The sequence below is a fragment of the Vanessa tameamea genome, chromosome 12 (genome assembly GCF_037043105.1).
Source record: "Vanessa tameamea isolate UH-Manoa-2023 chromosome 12, ilVanTame1 primary haplotype, whole genome shotgun sequence".
NCBI classification, from domain to species: Eukaryota; Metazoa; Arthropoda; class Insecta; order Lepidoptera; family Nymphalidae; genus Vanessa; species Vanessa tameamea.
The window spans coordinates 11,766,786-11,789,049 of NC_087320.1; the positions used below are offsets into that span (position 1 = coordinate 11,766,786).

A 22,264-nucleotide genomic window follows, 5' to 3' on the forward strand; every position below is an offset into this window, starting at 1 on the left:
CTTTTTTTTCGTTACGTGGGGTAAATCTTTAAAACTTACTGATATAGATATAAGCTAAATATTGTAGGTCATAAATAAGCCTTGCTTTTTACTGTAACGAGTTCGGTATCTTTTTCGCTTTCCAATTAGGTTCTCATTAATTGTTAAAGTATCTCTGTCTGTCTGTCCTTTAGGCTTCCACGGTCTCACGGAAAAATCACCGAGTCAAATTAGTTAATATTTATTATAATATTCACGCAATCTACACATTCTGTAACCTAAAAAGTAAAGATACGAGTATATATACGAGATAATTATGTTTATGTATCTAATTGTATATTTGTTTTAAGTATTATAATACTGCCATTTTGAATTTCTGATTTACATATAGATAATAATAATAATTATTATTATTTATTCACACACCCAAGAAAATTTAAGTACACAATTTTTATGCTTATTAACTAAATCATTAACTATTATCACCAAAGAATAGTGGACCTCTGACCCCGAAATTAATGTAAATTTTCATATCAGGGTCAGTATAGTATAGATAGACTGGCAGATACAGTATTCTGGCATAGACTACGCATCTTGTTCCTTTATAGAATTTTTTTTTTGGTAATTAGGGATAATGTGTCATTTCCGTGTTCGCAAAATAGTCACACAAACATCGGCCTATTAAGAATTTATGTGCTACAAGTCAATTGCTGCAAATAGGCCAGCGAGAGGTCAACGCCTGTCCGATCTCAAGTGTGACAGGAACTCATCCGCACAGGCAGGTTTTAGATCCTCTGGATCGTCAACCGTAACTTGTTAGAACAATAGCTATCACTTACATAGCTCTTATGACTTACAGATAAGGTCCATATTTATTTGATTTCGTTGTACATTATAAAAAACCTCTTTGTATAGTGTTAAACTGACACGTTTGGAGTTGGCTCAGTATATCGTGTAAGCGATATGTATACATAAGTTAGAAATATAAGGAACCTATTTAGAAACTGTATGAAAAAATAATATTTAAGTGATTATTAGAATAAAAGAAAATTACATTAGAAAAGCTGCAGTTACATCGGATGCCAATGCGTGATTATTCTCATAATTGATAATATTTCCGAGCCGAATTTAAATGCACAACTATACTATATTTTCGATGTACCTTAGAAAGTAATATGAGAATTTAAATATTGATAAAGATAGTACAGGCTTAACCTTTAACCAAGCAAACTTTCATCAATCGGCATTGGAGCAATGTGGTGGAAGCTCCAAGCCTTTCCTCCCTTATGAATTGGAAAAGTTAAAAATAACTGCGGAATTTTATTACTTTACCATATCGTATATATCATTAGTCGTTCTGAATAATCTTGATATTTATAATGGATTCAAGAAAAATGCCGTTATAAATTTCGGTTAAAATTTTATCAAAACTTTGGCAGGCAAATTAAAGTAGCTATAAGTATTGCAATGGAAAATTGTTGTATTTTATCAAAAAATTTATTAACCAAGAACTGTTTGTAGTATATAATATAGCCGAGCTAAAAGCATATTGCATGGAATATGTAAATCTGAGGTTTTATATTCTTTATTCCTACTTCAATAACACTAAGTTTTATTATATTTAAGACAATTTGATTTAATACCAAGATCTGCAGACTAGCTTTAGGATTAGCAAGGCAGATTTCTTAAATGTATTTATTGCATCTTTAATATTTGAAATGTGTGTTATTACAAAGTTTGTGCTTAAATGCTAATCATGAATATATTTTTACTATTATTTCTTTTATTTCTTTGAATTCCCGGTATTAATCTTGATGATGTGTTGACACACTGGCCTCGTCTCATATTAGAGAAACAATGTTAAAAGCCAGAGCCGCTATTGAAAAACCTGAAGCCAAGAAACAATCCAAATATTCGTGTATTTCAAACCATGTTTTTGTCCTATTTGGTGTTGAAACACTTAAACCTTGGAGTAATAATGCAAAAGGCTTCTTTAAAAGTATAACATCTCGCGTTTTCATCTCCACTGGTGATGGGAAGGCTGGTTCGTTTCTTGCTCAGTGGATTGGAATTGCGTTTCAACAGGGAAATGATGCTAGCATTCTTGTCACCATTTCAGGCGGTCATAATTTATACACTAACTATTTTTAATTCATATTTGTATATATTTAACGACTTTAGGTATAATAATTCGTATTTAAAGTAAATCATTAATTTATATTGAGTATGCACATATAACAGCTATATAGAAATTAAGTTATATTGTATGGAAGTTATTAAATGCTTAATTTATTGTTTATGATTTAAGTTTATTGTTACATACAGTATATACCGTTTTAGAAGACTAAAATTTGTTAAAACAATAACATAGGTGTTAAATTCATTATTAGTCATTTCACTTATTGAAACTTTTTGGTAAAGAATATATACGAGCCAGTTTAATTAGATATAATGATCACAATAACTAAGAGTATCAACCAACGGCCACTATTTACTACTCACTAGTTATAATTATGTATATTTGTTAATTTTTTTTTGGCCTTGAGCGTTTAATCTTTTTCAAGTTTTTAATATAATTTCAAGCACATTGTACTTGTTAATTTAAGATTATTTCAGTTGGTAATACTCAAATCCTTGTCGCCGCAGCTGACCGTTTGACATTTGACAGTGACAGTAAAGTGTCAAATTGTTGAAGATGGTTGATCGAATTAAAATCAACTTTCTTCGTTAATAACTACCAAAATAAACAATGATCTAGAATATTTTATACCATTATCGTAAAAACTATTTGTTCATATATTCATCTTCTATAAAATGGGTGATAGTAGCGATTCAGAAGAGTTTTTTGACGCTGAAGAGTTCACACCCGTCAAGGGATCAAAGTAAGTACTGTAATTAATTTACAATATGTTTCAGGGATGTTTTTTTATCGTAATGAGTCAGTATATGTGAAGAATTTTCCACCTGGCTTCCTTTATTACACATTTCGTATTGTTTATGTAATGTTTTAAACCAAAAAACTAGTTTGGTTAGACTATCTAGTTCAACAGATGTTTTGGTAGTTATGAACGTCCTTGGAAGGTATCGGCAGGTGATTACATACACAAACTGTCGTTACTGACGCGAGACTGATTAGTGTTAAGGACTTATTGTAATTTTGTGTTTAATACATTCTGTCTTGTGTCCTGAAGTCAAATTGTCGTGTTATTTAAAACCCTTTTCTCTGTGTTCACTATGTCTAAGTCTGTTTTATTACTGTGTTTGCCACTAAGGTATGCATTATTTTTCTTTATGGTATGCATATATATAGGTATGCATTAGTTTTCTTTTAAAAAATCGAAGATTTCAAATATATATTGGAGATCAATGTATGCATAATAATATTTACTCGAACTGTACTGAAAATTATTACAGTGTCAAATACTTACACACTGAATTTTCCAGATCAAATTTAAAATACTGAATCTGTTATTTTCTTCTTTAATTATAAATAATTTATTATATCATTGTTCCGATAGCTAAAATTAAGACATCTATGAAAAAAAAAATCCTTCTAGTTTTGTGTGTTGTCTACATAGAAAGGTAACAATAAATAGATCTTGCATACATTATTGTCCGTTCAACTATGTTTCCAATCTAGTATTTTTAATATGTGAATAATAGAAAAAAAAAAATAATTATAAACATACATAGTCTATTATCTACTTTTCTATTATATATATTATGTATTATATAAAGGTTAAAATTTGTTTATTTATATGTAGGGAGTAAGCTATAGGCTAAAAATTATTTTTATTTCATGCATTATCTGAGCTAATAATTTTAATTTACCAAGTCGGAAAGAAATAACTCTTAAAACAGAACAACTTTACAAGAAATCAGTATCACTGATTCTAAATTATGTGCAATCAAAAATTGTTTACTGTGAAATGGGCGATTAGATAACTTATTAGGCTTTAACAATAAAATTTTGATTTCTTCACTAATAAATTGCACATATGTAAATCGAAGGCAGATTGCTAGTCTTTATAGAAGGGTATGGAAAATTGTGGTTGAATTTCAAGCCAAATACATTTCTAGATTTGGACTGTACATTATGCAAGTTTTTAATTGATTTCTTATTTATTCTAATCTATTTTACAATTTTAACGGTTTAGTAATATTTAGTCCATTTCGTTTTTAGTGTATATTATTATATAATGTTAAACCAAGCATTACAAAAAGTGCTACCAAATTAAATTTGTTGTGATTTACTGTAGGTGACACTAAACATAAACATATTTTAGTTGGTTCCTTCTCTTTTCAAATATATGATATACTTAAGTAATTATTTATTTACATGTACATATGAGATTACATGTGTTCAACAATGAATTGAAGAGCACAGTCCTAATAATTATGCAAATTTCACCCTTCAAATCAGAACATAACAGTACCAAGTATTGCTGCTTGCTGTTTTACAGTAGAATATATATGTTAAGTGGGTGGTACCTACCCAGATAGGCTGGCACAAAGGCCCAACACCAATAAACATAAATAAAAAATAACCCTAATTAAATTTTTTTCCTAGTTTTTTTTTAAGGAGCGAATATGGAGTATATTTGAACAAAAGGGTTATAACCAGTCTAACTACCCATTTTATTGTTGTTTTTTCAGGAGATCATCAATATGCAAGAATATAAATGTAACAGACAGTTCCAATGGAGATAAGGAAAGAAACCAGACCAAAACAAATGATTTACAACCTGTTGCTGTTACCAGCACTCCAGTTTCAGAGAACACAGTTTTGCAAGATGACAGAAATACTGTTAAAAATGTTTGTATTAACCATTTAATTTATATTTATATTATTTGTTTACTCAAACCAGTACCTTCTGTCACAGTGGGATGCCATGGAATTCATCATTCCATTCAATATACCACTGCTACTGTAACTCCCTAAGAAGTAGTCTGTCAGTCAGGCCAGTCAGAGACCAAGAACAATCTAAGCCCCAATCAGGTTGGGTTTTAGGCCATTACGTTTTAAATTATGACAATGAAGAATGAATTATCTGTGAATATTATTGCGTTTGTTTATTGGCATTGTTCTCCTTGAATGAAATTGGTTTAGAGGACATCACCACTGTCATTAACAGTCATTATATTCACTTTAACAGTGTAAGATTGATATTTTCACTATGTTTTTATGATGATATTTTCCACATCAATAATAGTTGATTGTAATACAGTATATTTTTTGGAAAGAAATATGTCGCCAATTATCATTATTATTTTTTTAATTTAATAGATATAGTAAACCCAATAGTATTCCAATAATTATGTCATGTGCTACTAAACAGATTACTTTTCTAAAATCTTTCAGGTTGTGCAAGGTCGTAAACGATTTCAAGAGCTACGTCGGTGTATGCAGACAGAGGAAGAAGATGAGCCTGACCCTGGTGCCCCTGTATCAGCTCCGATGGAACACCCATTCAAGTAAGTGAACTAACTAACAATGGATTTTTTTATAATAAAATTTTGAAAAAGGCTCTTGTATAATTTGTTATAATGTATAATGCAATATTGACTTGTTATAAAGTTCACAGTGTGTCACAAAAATGTTCAGGGATAACAATCCCAATTGGATTTAAGGGGGGGGTCCTTATCTATTAATTTATGAACACGAAAGACGATTTACGAATTTCTTAAAACTTTTAATAGTCTAGAATATGATTTGGATAAATAATATTTTTCTTAGTACATACGACAACGTTGTTGATTCATGTAAAGACTTTTGTTTAGTTTTTTTTACGATCTGGATATACATTTCGACAGTTTTGTCTAGGAATTATATGTCAGGATGGCCGAGCGGTCTAAGGCGCTGCGTTCAGGTCGCAGTCCACTTCTGTGGGCGTGGGTTCGAATCCCACTTCTGACAGATCTTTTTAGATATATTATTTTGTCAATTGTAATTTAATTATAAAATACTATTTTTTAAAACTATATTATATGCGTATGACAAATGCAACTTGGTATTTTTTTAAATGAAAATTCTTTGTTTTTTTTTTCAATGTCTAATTTAAGGGCAAAAGTGGAATCGTAGTAATGTTGGAATGAGACACGTCTGACGCAAAAAGTTTCACCTCTGCCATCGCACTGTGCTGCCCCTCATGATTATATTTATGGGATGCTAGATATATGTTTGATTTATTTTATTATTTATATACGATGTTAAGTGTATAATCGTGTCATTTTCTTACAGAATTATATCTCATGATACGATGAGCTTGCAAAGTATGACGTCACTCGGCAGAATTGGAAGAATTTTGAGTGGAGTGGCAGATTCACATCGTAAGTTTTAAATATGTTTTTTTTTTAATTATCAACACTAGATATAAATGTTAATTAAAAGGCATGGTAGCTTAACACTACATACTTCATTTCAATTATATTTAATTGCTCCATAAACGTTATATAATTTAATTCAAATCTTAGCTTCCAGAAATCATTGTTAATTCAATTTTAGTTAGATTTATTTCGATCAATTATATGTTTAGTACTAGTGCAGTTAAATATGTCTGGTTGTTATATTCAAGAAACGTTTTGTTTTGTTTATGGATAGTACTATTGCGTATCCTAATTCAGGAGCTACCATTGGCTTCCTATTTACGGCTTAGGTTACGTGTAAAACTATGGGATAATATATGACGTCACTAATGCATACAAAACTGAGCAAACTTTATAAACATGATGATAGATTTTAGTGATTCTATATAGAAATGAACTGTTTCTTGTATATAATAATTGGACTTAGGAAATCACTTGATGGGATTTTAATGTTCGGGTGTTAATCTAACTTTTAAATAATTATACATACTAACATTTGATTAAAATCAAACTATAGTTATATATACATATAAAATACATCGTATAAATACTTTAATATAACACTCGGAGTCCTATTGGACTCCATTTCTGTTACAACACACTTCTTAAACAATAGATCTTTAACAATTCTAAACAAATTCAAGTTTTATTAAGTGTACTTATTATAACGACGCTGTAGGAGTGTTTTACTCTTAAAGGTGGCAATTCAAACCGAATTCGTTTTCAGTCGGTGTTTAATATCCAATGTTGGAGGTGCTCAGATTTTATTTCCGTGTCTTATAGAAAAATCTCTGTGTGAATGAACTTCAGAGAAGGTATTAATATCGCCTTAAAGACTTTCAAGGGAAGGCTGATTTGTTCAGCCTTTTAGACAAAAAAAAAAAACATTTATAGAGGGAGATTGTTATCTTTATAGAAAATATTCGTGAATCGACCTTTGCGCCATCAGCTTCTTCAAGAGAACCTTCAACTATATCAGATGATCCTTTGAATGTGGACAGAAACCAAACAATTGGTAAGGAAAATTTTATCCCAATAAATTAGAACTCTTATATTTATTAAATAAAAAATACTTTTTCCAAATTAAATTACTAAAAAAAATAATATAAATAATTATAATGATTTCGTTTAATTTATAGGGATTATATAAAAAGGTTCTTGGATGGCTGATCAGCCTATAGTCGATTTCAAAGGCAGGAGGCCTCAAGATCAATTAACAACTTTGACCTTGAATTGACATAACATAATTGTCAAGTTCTAAAATAATTTATGGTGTTAACTATGGATTCTAGAAAAAATGCGTTTTGAATGTTAGTAAAGTTGTTTTCGGATCTTTAGGAGTAACATTAGTCGACACAAATAGTTGTAACAATTGTAAAAGTTAAGGTTTAATAAATTAAAAACATATATTAATTAAAAACTTTTTGTAGTGAATAATAAAGCAGAGTTATTTGCAACTCGCATGGAATATGTAAATATAAGATTTTTTTTGTCTTTAGTCCTCCTGCCATTGAAATATACACAGCATAGTGAGCAATACGTCCATGAGTACTTTATTACTATATCATATAAAACTGTTTACAATGTTTATTAGTCGACAGTAATATTATTTATAAAAACTATCAATGATCACTCTTTATACAACGAACGAGATTTTTTGTCTGTGCCATTTTATTTCCAAATTATAAAAGATCTTATAATAAATCAATCAGATTATACGTCACCAAGCCACATTTAATCCAAATAAAAAATCAACGTACTGAAAAGAGAACAGTCCTAAACAATGGCGTCGACACACATGCCCGTTTTTATGTGTATAGAGTAGAATTGCTTTATTATAAAAATATCATTATTGTTACTAATTTTCGTGGCTAACTAACAACCTATCGACAGTTGATCTGTATTATCATTTATTAAATTGTTTGCGGCATCATTTGGGATAAGTTCGGTTTCTCTCAATATGTATATTATACTGAATCACCAGCTCAGAGGAAATACAAATATTTCATAACGCTGCTTACCGCGGCTCTGCTTACGTTAATATATTAATGAGAAACCTAAGTCGAAATTTTAAAGAAAAAGTCCGCCGCGTTAACTGCCTTTTAATCTATGCATCGTAAAAAAATGAATGCTATTTTATTTCCGTACGTATATTCTGTCTTAGACTCGAAATAATTTAATTTCAAGGCAATGTTTCATTTACTATATATTAAGGTCAATCCGTCTCTACAACAGAGACGAGTAAAAAGCCCTTTAAAATCGTAATTCAGCGTACGATTAGTCGGACATTGCCATTTATAAATTAAGAAGTAAATATCGAAGTCGCCCAACGTTTGACGTCCTGAGCGTTTCGACTCGATATGATAAAGTATGTGAAAAGTCCAAGTAACCAGTCCGTCAGCGCTAGCGATGGCGGAGCCGGACGTGATCGCGAGCACGAAGGCGAACAGCCTGAAGCAGAGCCGCGCCGGCGCCGTCGTGGCCGTCAGCGGCGCCGAGCCGCGCCCCGTCGCGCCGCCGCGCCGCAAGAAGAGAAGTGACTGTCGCTGCCGCTGCGCCGGCCTCGCGGTGTAGCGTGGGTGTACTCACCCTCCCCTCCGGGACGTTCTCACTTTCGAAACTCGCGTCCACTCGAGCGAGCGCGCTCCCTTGATACATTACACGCTACACTCGTGAGTACCCGGCTTTTTAGCTGGTTCACATTAGGTCAGACCGACGGCCGACCGGCGGCCTTCTTACTGTGACGTGTCGTTTCTACGTCTTATATTTTAGCCAGGCTCGTCTGAAAGCAGTTTTGAGTACGCTAATTACATCCGATATTATATCGTAGTATAACGTATGATGAATCGATATCGGGCTGATAGTTTTACCGGGATCTATTAATGTGAATCTTGGTTTTGAAATATGTGGGACTATATCTGACCTAATGTGAACTACGCCTTACTATATTTACCCGACAACCGATCCCCTCATCTTCTTTTTCACACTGCTTTCATTTCATTAAACTGGTACTTTAAATCGAAACTAATTAATTATTCAAATTTTAAGCACATTTTTAAAATTTATCTCGCCTGAAATCTTATATTTAAAAGATGATGATCATATTTAATCTTTAACTTTATTTCGTATTTAGGTCTTTGCCAAGACTCAAAACTTATTAGAACAAAAATACAGTAGCTATTAAAAAAAAAAACTTGCAATAAATCCTTCTTAAAGTTGTTATTTGACGTTTTTCCATTAATGTACCATGAGTTATAACCATGTGGTACCTAAAATTATTGTACCGATTTAAAGTAAGAAAATTCTGAGTCGTGGGTTTTAAGAATCATCCATTTTTCCATAGACTAATTATGCAAGTATGAAATGTTCTTTTCGTTGTAGAATTTTTATTACTTGTTAGTTTATATATTGTTTATGCACGTACATAGGTGTTAAAGTTATCCTTTTTTTTTTAATAGTATTATATTTTTCATCCCAAAATAACTCAAAGGCAGTGTACGCACTAAAAAAGAAAAAATCCCGTAACGGAGGGAAAGCTTATCATACACATTTTGGCTACTCTTTCATCGCTCCTTATTTCATTTAAAATTTATTCAATCGCTCGCAAAGGCTGAATTTTCTGTAAAGTAGCATCCATGCTTGCGATCAAACGAGATCATTTCGACCGACAAAGTTACATGCATTAAGGTGAATCTGTGTGGCCGTAGCTTTACATAAGATTGCCATTTGCGTTACGTTCGATCCCTTATGTTTGAATTTATACTGATTTGTTCGTTGCTCGTAACAGACAAGCTGCACGGGTCGCAGTCGCTATCGACGACGGAGGGAGACAACTTAAGCGTATCGGACTCACACAGGCCACTCGACGATTTATTGGTGGAGGTAATATGCTATATAAATAATACTTCTATCACGTCACGCCGACCAATCACAAAGCACGGAAGTGTAGATGTGTGTACGCAATTCTTGGTTGTGTGTAAAATTACAGACTCTGATATGAGATACAGCTTATTTTTATGATGTAGGTCGGCGAATGGGCCACGTGATCGTAAGTGGTAACCACCGCCCGTAGACAATGGACTGACGATGTAAGAAGTATTAACGATTATTTACATCGCCAATTCTTCCACTGATCTTGGGAACTAAGATGATAATCTTGGGAGCTAGAAGATCACTCCTTCATACCCGAACGCAACAATACTGAGTACTGCTGTTTGGCGGTAGAATATCTGATGAGTGGGTGGTACCTACGTGGAGGGGCTTGCACGAAGCCCTACCACCAAGTATGAAACACATCAGATGATACTATTTGTATTATTACTTTTAGTAATATAAAATAGTAGGAAGATTAAATAATCTGTATTAGAAGAAATTGTAAATGTGTTTTTAATACCTTCTAATTTTAAAAAAAGATTAATGTGGATATTATTCTTATATACTTTTTCTAATTTCTAAATATTTTTAATAAACATCACTTCTACGATTGTTCCAGCCTCTCTCTAATACAGTGAATCAAACTATGTCACTGCCAAGTCCAGCTAGCACAATAGAGTCATTGACCAGGGAGTTCCAAGACTCGTTGGAGTTATCACAATCCAAATATGGTGAGGTTACAATATTATAGAAACTTATGAATATACGATGTTTCCCCTTTTTATATTGTTATGATTTAATCTAGTGGCTACGTATGAGGGCGCAGATTCTGAGATTAAACCCCAGGTCGGGTCGGTAAAAGTTATTGGATTTTTTTATTTGAAAATTCTTAGTAACAGCCCGAGAGTGTGTAGCCTCCCATGCCTTGGAAATTAGCCGCCGGGGCCGAAATCGCTGAGGATGACATTATTGTTATGGTCAACATAATTTACTTTTTTACAGCTATAAAACATATTGACATGACTGAAGGCATGTGTTGTGCCTCATTTTCTATGTCCAAATTCTAACGAGTCTTCCCTCCTGTTTCAATTCAGTCACTCCTAAAGTTTCGAACTATTTAGGAAATCTAAACGATATATTATTGTAACATCAACAGCAGCGGATATGTCATCACTCAGCGTACACGAGTCCCGTTCAAGCGAGCGCGCCAGCACTTCGTCCAGAAGCAGCACCGCCACCTCCTTGAGGCCTCTACCTCATCACTCCACGTTAGATATTAAAGAAGCCGTTAAAGGTAAAATGGACCTTCTCATTGTAGCAATTGGGTAGATTTTTCTTTTAGTTCTTAGATTAATTCTCTTTTTATCTGGAAGCTGAGATTTGGATTATTACATAACTAGCTGGCACCCTGGTATACTTACAAGTTATATAAAAAATCTTGTATAAATTTATCAAAATATTTTTGATTGTTGGTTTTGATGATAATGCTCTCCAACATAATTTAGAGATTACTTTCCCCGAGTTCCAATTCAAAACGTGAATGATAATATAACTTGAATTTGTAATATTAGCAAGATCGCTCACCGTTCTTTAAAAGAATTCTGGACGTAGAGTAATAGAGATTCAGCGCGTTCTCTGCCACCAGGAGACTACGTGGTGCGACCACAGGACGAGGAACGGTCGCGCGGTGGGGTGGGAGACGGAGGGGAGGGAGAGGGTGCTGCTACCGGCGGGGGGGCTGGCAACGGAGGGTCCGCCCGCACGCACAGCGAGGGACGACCGCCCACCACCGGCACCTCCAGTCTAGGCTCCGCGACCCGGTAACGATTACTTTTTACATTGCAGTTATAGGTCTACTTTAATACCAATCTGAGACATCTGAATCGAAGGCTCCCACAATTGAACGCATGAGAACTCAATATCACTCGAGTTGGCACGCGTTCGTGCTCTGTGTAAAGCCCTCGCCCCCCCCCCCCCAGGCGCGGGTCGGGCGCGCGCGCGCGGCGGCGCTCGGCCGGCGACCCCCCGCAGGGCGCGGCGCTGGGCCCGCAGCTGTCCGACATCGAGATACTGGAGCAGGTCACCGTGCTCAACCTGGACACCGGTGAGCGCACACACACACGCATTTTTTTTATTTACTATTATCGCTATATTTTGCCTTTCGTTTAAACTTTGCTGATTTTTTTTCTGTAATAGTGAGTCCTTCATTATTCTTATATTTAAAAGATATTATACTCTGTACAAGATAGCTTAATCTTTTTGACAGATGTAAATTTTTATGATCGACATGGCTTTGCAATGACGAACATATTATTTCCTTAATTTAATGATTTTAAAAATTGTAAAACGGAATGATTGTTTTCACTAAATAGACGTTTTGCAATTTACTGGTCAGTATCATAAATTATTATTTTTTTAATTAATACATTACGGTATCAGTTTGGGCAAAGACCTTGTATTAAGTATAAGAAACATGGGTCGGAAGACTACGATACAATTTTTTTTACAAAATAATCAATATTAAAAAACAAAATTACTTTCAATACAAATTAACAAAGTCACGTATGTTGTAAATCAACATATTGTACATTATATTCCAGGCGAACGCATGCCTCTCAGCGTGGCTGAACACAAGTTACCGCAATGCATCAACCCACTAAGTTTGCACATAATGCGCCTCACATCCGAGTACATCGGACGCACAAACGACGACGAACACACGAGGTATTTATTATCTGTGCCAGATTTAATATGCACGTATATTAGTATCTATGTTCTATGTCAAAACGAATTGCATTATCTGTAGTATAATATACTCTCAAGCTAGTTTTAATAATTGTCTTCTTCCTAACAATGACGTTTCAAATATTTCAGGTATGCGTATTGGTCTACGGATTGTTTTTTTTTTTTTTTCAATTGCACGCTAGGGTAGTGGTTGTTAATGCATGATATGTTATTAAAATATATTTAACTTATATAACAAATATACGTTAGCAAAATCTTTCTTGTCTTGCAACTATTTTTCTAAATTATATTTTTTTTTTATTGACAACACTTAACATTGTGAAAATATGTGTTACGATGTATGTGTTATAACATAATTATCTAATTTGTTATTAATAACAAAAAATTAAAAAAAAGTTTAACATGGAATAAGTATCATTAAATTAATATTATAAAAAAATAATAATTTGATCACGTTTTAATAAATATACAGATTAAAAAAGTAAAATAGTAATAGTGCGCAGCAAAAAATATCTGTCTTCAAGGGGTAAAATTTTAGCATACTAAACTAGGAACATCAAAAGATTACTAAAAATCAGACTAAATTCAAGGCGATCCTGACAAAAAACTAATATTTGCAGTCCGAAGAGCAAACCAAAGAATATATGGAGGAAGAGAGCCTCGATCAGTATATCAAGCACTTCCTTCAGCCTTTTGAAGCGATCTCCGTCCACGCCCATACAACCTGCAATATCAATCCTCAGTATAGACACTAGGTTCACTTTTTTAATTCTATCTTGTCTATGCCCGTTATTTTTTTTTTATAAAGAACATAAAAATATCAGCTTCTCGGATCTCGATATGCGGTATTTTGCTTCTGGTATAGATGTTGTTTTGCACGCAAGCTTTTGATGTTTCTGTGTTATATGGTGTATGGGTCTACTTTAGTGTTGTTATAGAAAAATATATACATTTGTTTATGAGCCCTATTTCATAAAACTAAATCGTTATTACAATCAATCTCTAAATAATAACTACAATAAAATAAAAATTACATTATCAAATTATAATCAATTTCTAAATAATAACTTGCATAATGATGAGAAATACTAGAATTCAGTTGTTGTGATAAAGGCTTTCGAAATGCGCTTTATTTTGTCGGAGATCTTTCGGGTTGTAGTATATACTTACAACACTTAACATTATGAAGCTACTATATATATTTTTATATTTATTTTGGCACAAATATTTGTCACTTACACTTGGATACAATTGAAGGTATTCGTTGAATTTAATAAATCACGGTTCTTTAATGACTAATATTTGTTTATAACGTTATTGGCTAATAAATAATTAATGTTTATATGAAACTGTCGAAATGAAATCAGAATGGAGTCGAACATTTTATTCTACGTACTGATTTTGACCTATGATGATTAAGCAATTTTAAAATAATAAATATAAACAAGCAAGACTTGTTGGTAGTGAATGTCAGAAGTATTTGAATGAACATTGATCCAATTCATTATTGTCAATCCTTTTTATGCCGATGCTATTTCTCTCTATTAAGTTTTTTTTTCTTAAACTGTTGGTTATTTCATTCGTCGTCACATGGTCACAACTATTATTTATTATAAAACGTATCGATACCGTATTTGACAATTACATCATTATTTGGTAAATACTGGGGGTGGCTGAATGGAGCATTCCTTTGTCATTTAGAAGTGGAGGTAAGAAATTTCTAAAAGAATGAATATAGTTAAGATAATCATTATAAAATAGGGCTCAGGTTGTTGTGTAATAGGAATGTTATTTTCAGGACTTACATTATTTAAAAAGATTATAGAAGAAGTGTTCTATGTAGAAATCAAAAAAAAATCTAGTTGTGTGGTTTTCAATTTCCATAAACAATAGAACTAGCAAATACATTTTTTTTTTTATTTATTTAATTAATTTCGGTGGTTGTATCTGTTTGTTTTTTTTTTCTTAATAAATGTTTTATACTATACAAGTAAATATGATGAAACAAAACAGTCCATCGTCTCATTATCTATTATGTTTTGTTCATAGACAATTTATGTAATATAAATGTTAATTATAGAGAAACTGATGAAGAGAGCGAAAGCGTCTGCGCTGGCGGCGCCGAAGATGAAATGAAGGAGATAAAGAAGGAAGGAACAGACAGACAGACGACCGCCATCAAGAGGAAGACTGAGAAGTAATTATCTTTATAGTAATTTAGACTATATTCGAAATAGACAATAATGTAACGATGGCACCAAACAATTTACACTGAAAACATTTTCTTTGTTAAGTCTTTTGTGTTGTAGGAAGCATGGTTAAACCCTCGAAAGGTTTCCCCCTTTTTAAGAGCAAAGTTTTTTAGTCCCACCACACTACTACAGTGTGGGTTGGTGTTATTTGTATGTATGGGTAAAAAGATCTTAAATATAAATATATAATAAAATCATAGTAGAAATTATAAGATACATGGAATTTAACTGAAAATAATGGATTTATATTAGTATATATTTTATCACATACTCGACGGAAAAGCAAGAGATTGTGAGAAAACATACACGTGTCAATTGAATCTGCTGTTGCGCAGTGTTTGGAAAAAAGGTCCAGGGTTTTTCCATAACTCAAGAAGGTGGTCCAGTAGTGGGACTTTACAGGCTTAGCGTAGCTTACCTGCGATTAATAATTTGTAATAGTGTGTTCAAATAGACTTAAATGTGATTATATTGATAGAACTTTTCATTTGCCACTCTTGAATACTATTTTTATTTTCTTTAATATATAAATAATTCTAAAACGAATTGTTAACCTTACAACATGCAGACCTTAACCGTGATATAATTAAACCTCAAAGTGCTCTGAAGAAAATTAGGCTAATAATATCTCCATTTCGTCACGAAGAAATCGCGTTCAAAAAGCATCCTGTGTGCTTGGTAAATTATGACCCTGAAGCATGTAGGTTCATTTGAATTTGGAATAACCAAACACATTGCCAAATATCCAAATAAGAACGGACTAATCCATTCCGATCCCAATGGGTAGGTTTTACAGACTCGTTTGGAAGCTTAACACTAACTCATCAATTATTCTACCATATCTACAGCTAAATATAAATACTGTATCGTTATGTTCCGGTTGGAGAAGGGTTAGCCAGTAATTACACGAGGGTACAGGGGATATAACATCTTAGATCTCGTGGACGGCGTTATATTGACAGTGTCACCGTCTATGGTTAAATTGTCATTTACAACAAGGTCAGTTTGCTCGTCTGCTTTCCAAAGTTATATTAAGTATGCAAAAAAGGGCCCAACCCAAATAAAAGACAGGTATTTATATTCACAAGATTTTTGAAGGTAAAGTTCTAACAATGGTATTCGTTAATTTAGACTGATGCGTGCAGATCTAGTGAAGTGTCATTCCCAAGACAACATAAATATCAGGTGATCGTATAACGCGACTAATTACGAAGCTTACGATTTACTTTGCCCTTACACGGTTCACATGGGTCGATTTGAATTGACCGACAAATATTGTTCAAGAAAGAATTAAATATGTGATAATAAACGTTCATCAATAACATTTAACGGGTAGCAAAATTTTATTGAAGCAATTTTTGTCCTTTCAATTTGATTAAAAGTCAATTTGAACGTTAGAAAGTCGTCATTATAAGTTAATCGACTCATGTGAATCCGCTGTAACACAAAAAAGCGTGCGATTATTTTTCTCCGTGTTATATTTCTAAAGAAAAATATTAAATTAATTATTTTATTTCAGCATTTCTGAGTGGTTTTGTTTACAAGCTAATATTATTTAAGAGTTTTTAATACGTTTATGTTTTTTTTATTTACTTACTACTTGAAGCAAAACACATTGAGACGAATCTGCTACTTCGGATTTGCTGTTTTTAACGCTTACAAAGTGGTTTTTTTTTTCGTGAATAACTTAATCATGCGTGTAACCAGTGGTACAATTACAAGACTTGTTATTGTATCTTCCATCTCATGTACAGACATTCTAAATTATTATTTTCTTGGACATTAAAATATTTATAAATTATTTATTGGGTCCAGACAAGACGGAAAATTCAAGGTACGTGATCAAAGATTGGTAAAAAAACTTGATTGGAAGCTGTAATACATAGTGGTAATATTTAGTGAAACCATGTACTGTACCAAAACCATACTGGGCAGTGTTCAAGACGAGAAAGATTCGGATGGATTTCGTTTGTAGTTTTAGATAGTTAGCTAATGGAAATAGTTAAATAACTAGTTAAAACATTTTAATTCTTTTTTATCATTATTGATATGTTCTTGGACTCAAACCACGCAGCGTTTATCTATCCAGGAGTTACATCATTAATTCTCTTGTGTACAGAATGTAAACAAAGAGTCTTATAATTATACCACTGGGTGCAGTTAACGTAATGATATATTTTTAACAAAGGTTTTGTTCATCCGTTTCTCAAGATTAAAGCGGTTCTTCGGAAGTACGGTTAAGAAGACCGTGGACGCGGCCAAGTCGCTGGCGCAGGAGGTGTCGCACGCGCGCCACAAGGAGGACGTGGCCGACATCGCCGACGACGTGCGCGGCGAACACAACATCAAGCTCAAGGCTTCCAACTCGCACAAGGGCCCGTACGACTTCGACGGATGCGTTCGTTACGTTCAGGTTTGTGTGAAACATGGCGGCCGACCTTGGCCCGGTTTGAAAAGTTTTGATTATATGTTGTATTCACTTTGAATTTATAAAAGTGAAAACAACACGATCTGAAGAAACAATAATCCGGTTCGAAGGACCATATTTATGTTACCCACTAATATCTGTAAAGTAGTAATATGTTAGTTATATATAGATATTATAAGTAGTTAGATAGTTTATATAATTACTGAGGAACAAGCAGTACGTGTTCATATATTATTGTCACATAGAGGTAAAATAACAGTTTCCTTGAGAGCCCGAGTCTACCGACATTGAAATATCCATAAAATGTGAAAAATTACGACACGTGCAGGAGATGGGCGCGGGCGAGGCGGGCGCGGAGGCGGGCGGGCACGCGGGCGCCGTGTGGTGCTGCAAGTTCAGCGTGTGCGGCCGCCTGCTGGCCACGGCCGGCCAGGACCGCCTGCTGCGCATCTGGGTCACGCGCGACGCGCACCGCATGTTCCAGGTGCGACGAGCTTCCGGTTCGGCTTTGCCGGCGCTCGGGAGCCGGTTGGGCGATACCTGACTTATTTTAATTTTGTAACCCGCAGGACATGCGCACGAAATACAACGCGAAACAGAAGGCCTCCCCTACCCCCTCCCAGGAGTCTCTCGCTTCGCTGGCCGCCCCTCCCCCGTCGCCGGAAGACCAGCCCCCCATCGGCCCCTCCGCGCCCTTCTGTCCGAAACCCTTCTGTATCTACTCCGGTCACACTTCCGATCTTCTGGACGTTTCCTGGTCGAAGAACAACTTCATCTTGTCGAGTTCTATGGATAAGACTGTGAGATTGTGGCATATTTCGAGAGGGGAGTGTCTGTGCTGTTTCCAGCACATAGATTTTGTGACCGCGATAGTGTTCCACCCCCGAGACGACAGGTACTTTTTATCGGGAAGTCTAGACGGGAAGTTGAGGCTCTGGGATATCCCTGATAAGAAGGTAAGAAATTGTATTAATTTTGTTTAACATTTATGGCGTTTTAGTACAATTTTTTCGAGAATGTTACATATTAGGTACGTTGTAATTACGTGCCACTGCGCACTTGATAACATTTAATGCTTAAGTTGACATGAAGTAATTGATTAATCAGCAAACAATAATTACAATAAATAGTATTTTTAGACATACTTATCGCTTTTTTGTTTAAAGAGAAATATTTCAAACTTAGTACTAATTTTAGAAGTATTATTTTGTTTGAAACCTTGGAAATATTTATTTGAGGACATAATCTATGTTTTCACTATCCCAGGTTGCTGTATGGAACGAAGTCGATGGCAAAACGAAACTAATAACAGCCGCGAACTTCTGCCAGAACGGAAAATTCGCAGTCGTCGGTACATACGACGGACGGTGCATTTTCTACACAACGGACCAACTCAAATACCACACACAGATCGACGTACGATCCACGAGAGGGAAGAACTCAACGGGCAGGAAGATCAGCGGAATCGAACCGATGCCCAATGACGATAAAATCTTAGTCACCTCCAACGACAGTCGCATCCGACTCTACGACTTGAGGGACCTGAACTTATCTTGCAAATACAAAGGGTACGTGAACGTGTCCAGTCAAATAAAGGCATCCTTCTCACACGACGGTAAATACATAGTGAGCGGTTCCGAGAACCAGTGTATATATATTTGGAAGACGTGTCACGATTACTCGAAGTTCACGTCAGTCAGGAGGGATAGGAACGATTTCTGGGAGGGTATAAAGGCCCATAATGCGGTGGTCACGTGTGCTGTCTTCGCGCCGAACCCGGACCATATGATCAGGATGATAAATGAGAGGGAGGAGAAGATGAATGCTAACGCCCACAAAACGATGGACGAAAAGGATGAAGTGGTATGTATTATTCAATTAAATATTAAATTTATTGATTTTAGATATCCATTCCTCTAATTATAATTCGATTCTAATCAATACCGACCATTGAATACCAAATACAATCCAGAAAACATATTAGATGTTATCTTCGATAAAATTATATGTTTATAGAATGTTAGCAAAATAATTAACTCGACGAGCGTTTGTTATTAAGTACGTATACTTGATAGAAGTTAAACTTTGACTGTAGAGTTTTTATGTGTATTAATACGTTCTATTCGACATACCTTGAGTGAATTTTACTCTTTAAATTAAACACTAACGATTAAATTGTATTTAAGTGTATTCACCAATTTTTTTAAGTATTTTTTTATCGTTTTACTTTGATGGTGGTGGTCTGTTCTTTATATGATAAACAACAATAAAACGGTTTGAATAAATAAACATTGAAACTACAGAAGGCAGCCGAAGGCGGCATGGTGTCTTCATCTCAGACGGGTCACGTGCTCGTGAGTGCGGACTTCAACGGCTGCATCAAAGTGTTCGTGCACAAAGCCAAGCCCAAACACAGCTCGCTGCCCGCCTCCGCTCTCGCTTAATGTTACAGCCATACATGACACGATACAAGACGACAGCTTTCTGTGGAACTACTCTGCGAACCTGGGCACTCACTTACGGCTGAAGCGTTTGATGTAGTCATGACGTCACTGGTGGACTGGAGCCTCGGATGTGCTCAAAAACTTGAGTCCAATTCTATTTTAAAAAAAAAACTTTCATCCACTCCTTGTCGTTTTCTCGTTACAATCTCCCGTCGACGTATTCGTTATACAGGCTTCCTGCACGCAAAAAAAACTTCAATAATGTCAAAACTCACTTGACACATTAAATACTTACACTTCTAAGTGAGTACCCGGTATAAGAACTAATTTGAAATTCGACGTCGTACTCGATTGTGTATTGTCAGAAGTTGATACGTAAAATTGACTGTAATCATATTTAACGTACAAGTATCAAAATTGTGTAAAACGGTAAGCTTACATTTTACGATCGGTTTGAACGTTCGGAGTCAAATTAATTTCTAAGAGTATCTGCGTTTATTGAATAGTCTGTCACACCACGACTTGGTATTATGTTTAAGTTAGATTTTTCTAACATATTTAAAGATTAAATTTACTTGACAGTCTCTAGTAAACAATTAACAAATTCCAAATAAAATCCTTTACATTGTAAAATGCACATAAGCTATAAGTTCTACCTGCGTAGTTAATTTAACATCACTTGGTTTCCGCGGTTTGTGTTTTAGTAAAAAAACAATTTTTAAAATTATGTTTATTGAAGAAAACATTACCGCATTTCAGTCTATCATTGCAGTCTATCTTTTCTGTGGTTAGTTAATGTTAGCACTTTTTGTGGAAAAAAAACATCAAATCGAAGCCCCTTTTAAAGGAAATAAAAACGCATATCATTCAGTATATAAATTAAAACACTCAATTCACTCATACTGTACATTAAATAGGATTTTTAAATGTTATGTCTATCGAATGCCAAGAAGTGACAGATCAATAATTTCATTTATTTGAAATCGTACAAAATATTTTACAAGTGTAACTTTTAAAGTATTTTATACTAAGATAAAGATGTGCAATAGAATCTTAGATCCCTCTTACAATATCTCGGATTAAGTGTTATGTCGAAATAAATGTTAATATATTAAGTAATAAAATGACACTAAAATACGCGGGAAAAAAATGGACAGATTGAAAATATTTTCGTGAATAATTATGAAAAATGTTTGTCTCATTTTATAATTGTATAGAATTATTAATTAATCGCTAAGCTTCGTACACATGTGATATATGTGCGCAAACTTTAAATTTAACTATAAACTATTTATGTCATTTAAATATTGTACTTGAAATGATTATTTATAGATATTTATAACTATCAAAATGAGGTGCAATTAATTGTTATAAAAATAAAATTATTCGAAATTATTTCATTAATTTCAACTTTCGAATGTGTTAAAATCGTGTCACGTCAAACCTAAATGGATGATTAACAAGTGATTCAATTTATTTATAAATAATTGAATTTTACAAATCTTTTTTGGTATTTTATCAAAATCATGGCGCACTTGCTTTGAATTTAATCACTTTTTTTTTCTATATTTAAAAACTAAATAAAAGCATGAAAGGTCTATTTTTTTTGTAAAGTACCAGACATTATCCAGAGATATATTTTTTTTATATCTGATAAATCTTATTATTCTCTTTGATAAATAGTAACCTATACTATTACATACGTTTAAATCCATTAATTTTTTAATGTATTATGCCCTCACATAATTGCAGTTAATATATTCAGCCGTTATATTAAAATATTTGTTGTACAGCGATAATTAGATAAAGTACGTCGAATGTAAAACTTGTAAGTTGGTATTAATTGTAAAGTTATATAGTGTTGCAATATACCATTGATTTTTTTTCGAATATGCACATTAATAAGTCAAATGCTTTAAAACTAACGATAATTATTTTAGAAACTATTATATTTAATTATTCTCTGTATATTTGTTATTTTTTTTCTAAACATTAATTCCATGTTCTAATATTTTAATTCTTGCCTTTGTTATGAAATCATGTGATTAAAATATTAAGCGTATTATTGTATAGTTATTGATGCCATTCATGAGGTCGTATAAAGATGTATATTTTTAATTCGCATTTACAGGTAATAAATCGTTATTTACTAAATATGTTTTTTTTTTCGAGTTCTT

The 22,264-nt window shown here is 33.7% G+C and overlaps 1 protein-coding gene and 1 non-coding gene across 5 annotated transcripts; both read left to right on the top strand.

Annotated features, from left to right (window-relative positions):
* Positions 1-2,625: 2,625 nt before the first annotated feature.
* Positions 2,626-20,772, top strand: LOC113398458 (uncharacterized protein). 4 transcript variants are annotated; one of them, XM_026637204.2, is made up of 20 exons: positions 2,626-2,861; positions 4,636-4,795; positions 5,342-5,454; positions 6,221-6,309; positions 7,262-7,360; positions 8,747-8,881; positions 10,133-10,227; positions 10,838-10,949; positions 11,375-11,512; positions 11,864-12,038; positions 12,198-12,322; positions 12,819-12,942; positions 13,584-13,718; positions 15,044-15,160; positions 16,347-16,400; positions 17,427-17,628; positions 17,972-18,127; positions 18,213-18,599; positions 18,910-19,506; positions 19,947-20,772. In XM_026637204.2, the coding sequence occupies exons 1-20, from the start codon at positions 2,794-2,796 to the stop codon at positions 20,085-20,087; spliced, it is 3,222 nt and encodes a 1,073-aa protein (XP_026492989.1). In that variant the 5' UTR covers positions 2,626-2,793; the 3' UTR covers positions 20,088-20,772. The 4 variants fall into 4 exon arrangements, with proteins under 4 accessions (XP_026492989.1, XP_064072435.1, XP_026492990.1 ...); XM_064216365.1 differs by lacking the exon at positions 16,347-16,400 and having other exon boundaries at positions 2,627-2,861; positions 19,947-20,771; XM_026637205.2 differs by lacking the exon at positions 13,584-13,718 and having other exon boundaries at positions 2,627-2,861; positions 19,947-20,771.
* Trnal-cag (transfer RNA leucine (anticodon CAG)) lies at positions 5,813-5,896 on the top strand. Its single transcript has one exon. It is a non-coding gene; the product is annotated as a tRNA-Leu (tRNA).
* Positions 20,773-22,264: the final 1,492 nt, after the last annotated feature.

What these genes read in the sequence shown, in the direction of transcription:
- LOC113398458 (XM_026637204.2), top strand. Translation starts at nt 2,794, where the DNA reads ATGGGTGATAGTAGCGATTCAGAAGAGTTTTTTGACGCTGAAGAGTTC. An exon ending in GCCGCGCCGCAAGAAGAGAA is followed by an intron (nt 8,882 to 10,132) that starts GTGACTGTCGCT and finishes TGCTCGTAACAG; the next exon opens with ACAAGCTGCACGGGTCGCAG. An exon ending in TCGACGATTTATTGGTGGAG is followed by an intron (nt 10,228 to 10,837) that starts GTAATATGCTAT and finishes CGATTGTTCCAG; the next exon opens with CCTCTCTCTAATACAGTGAA.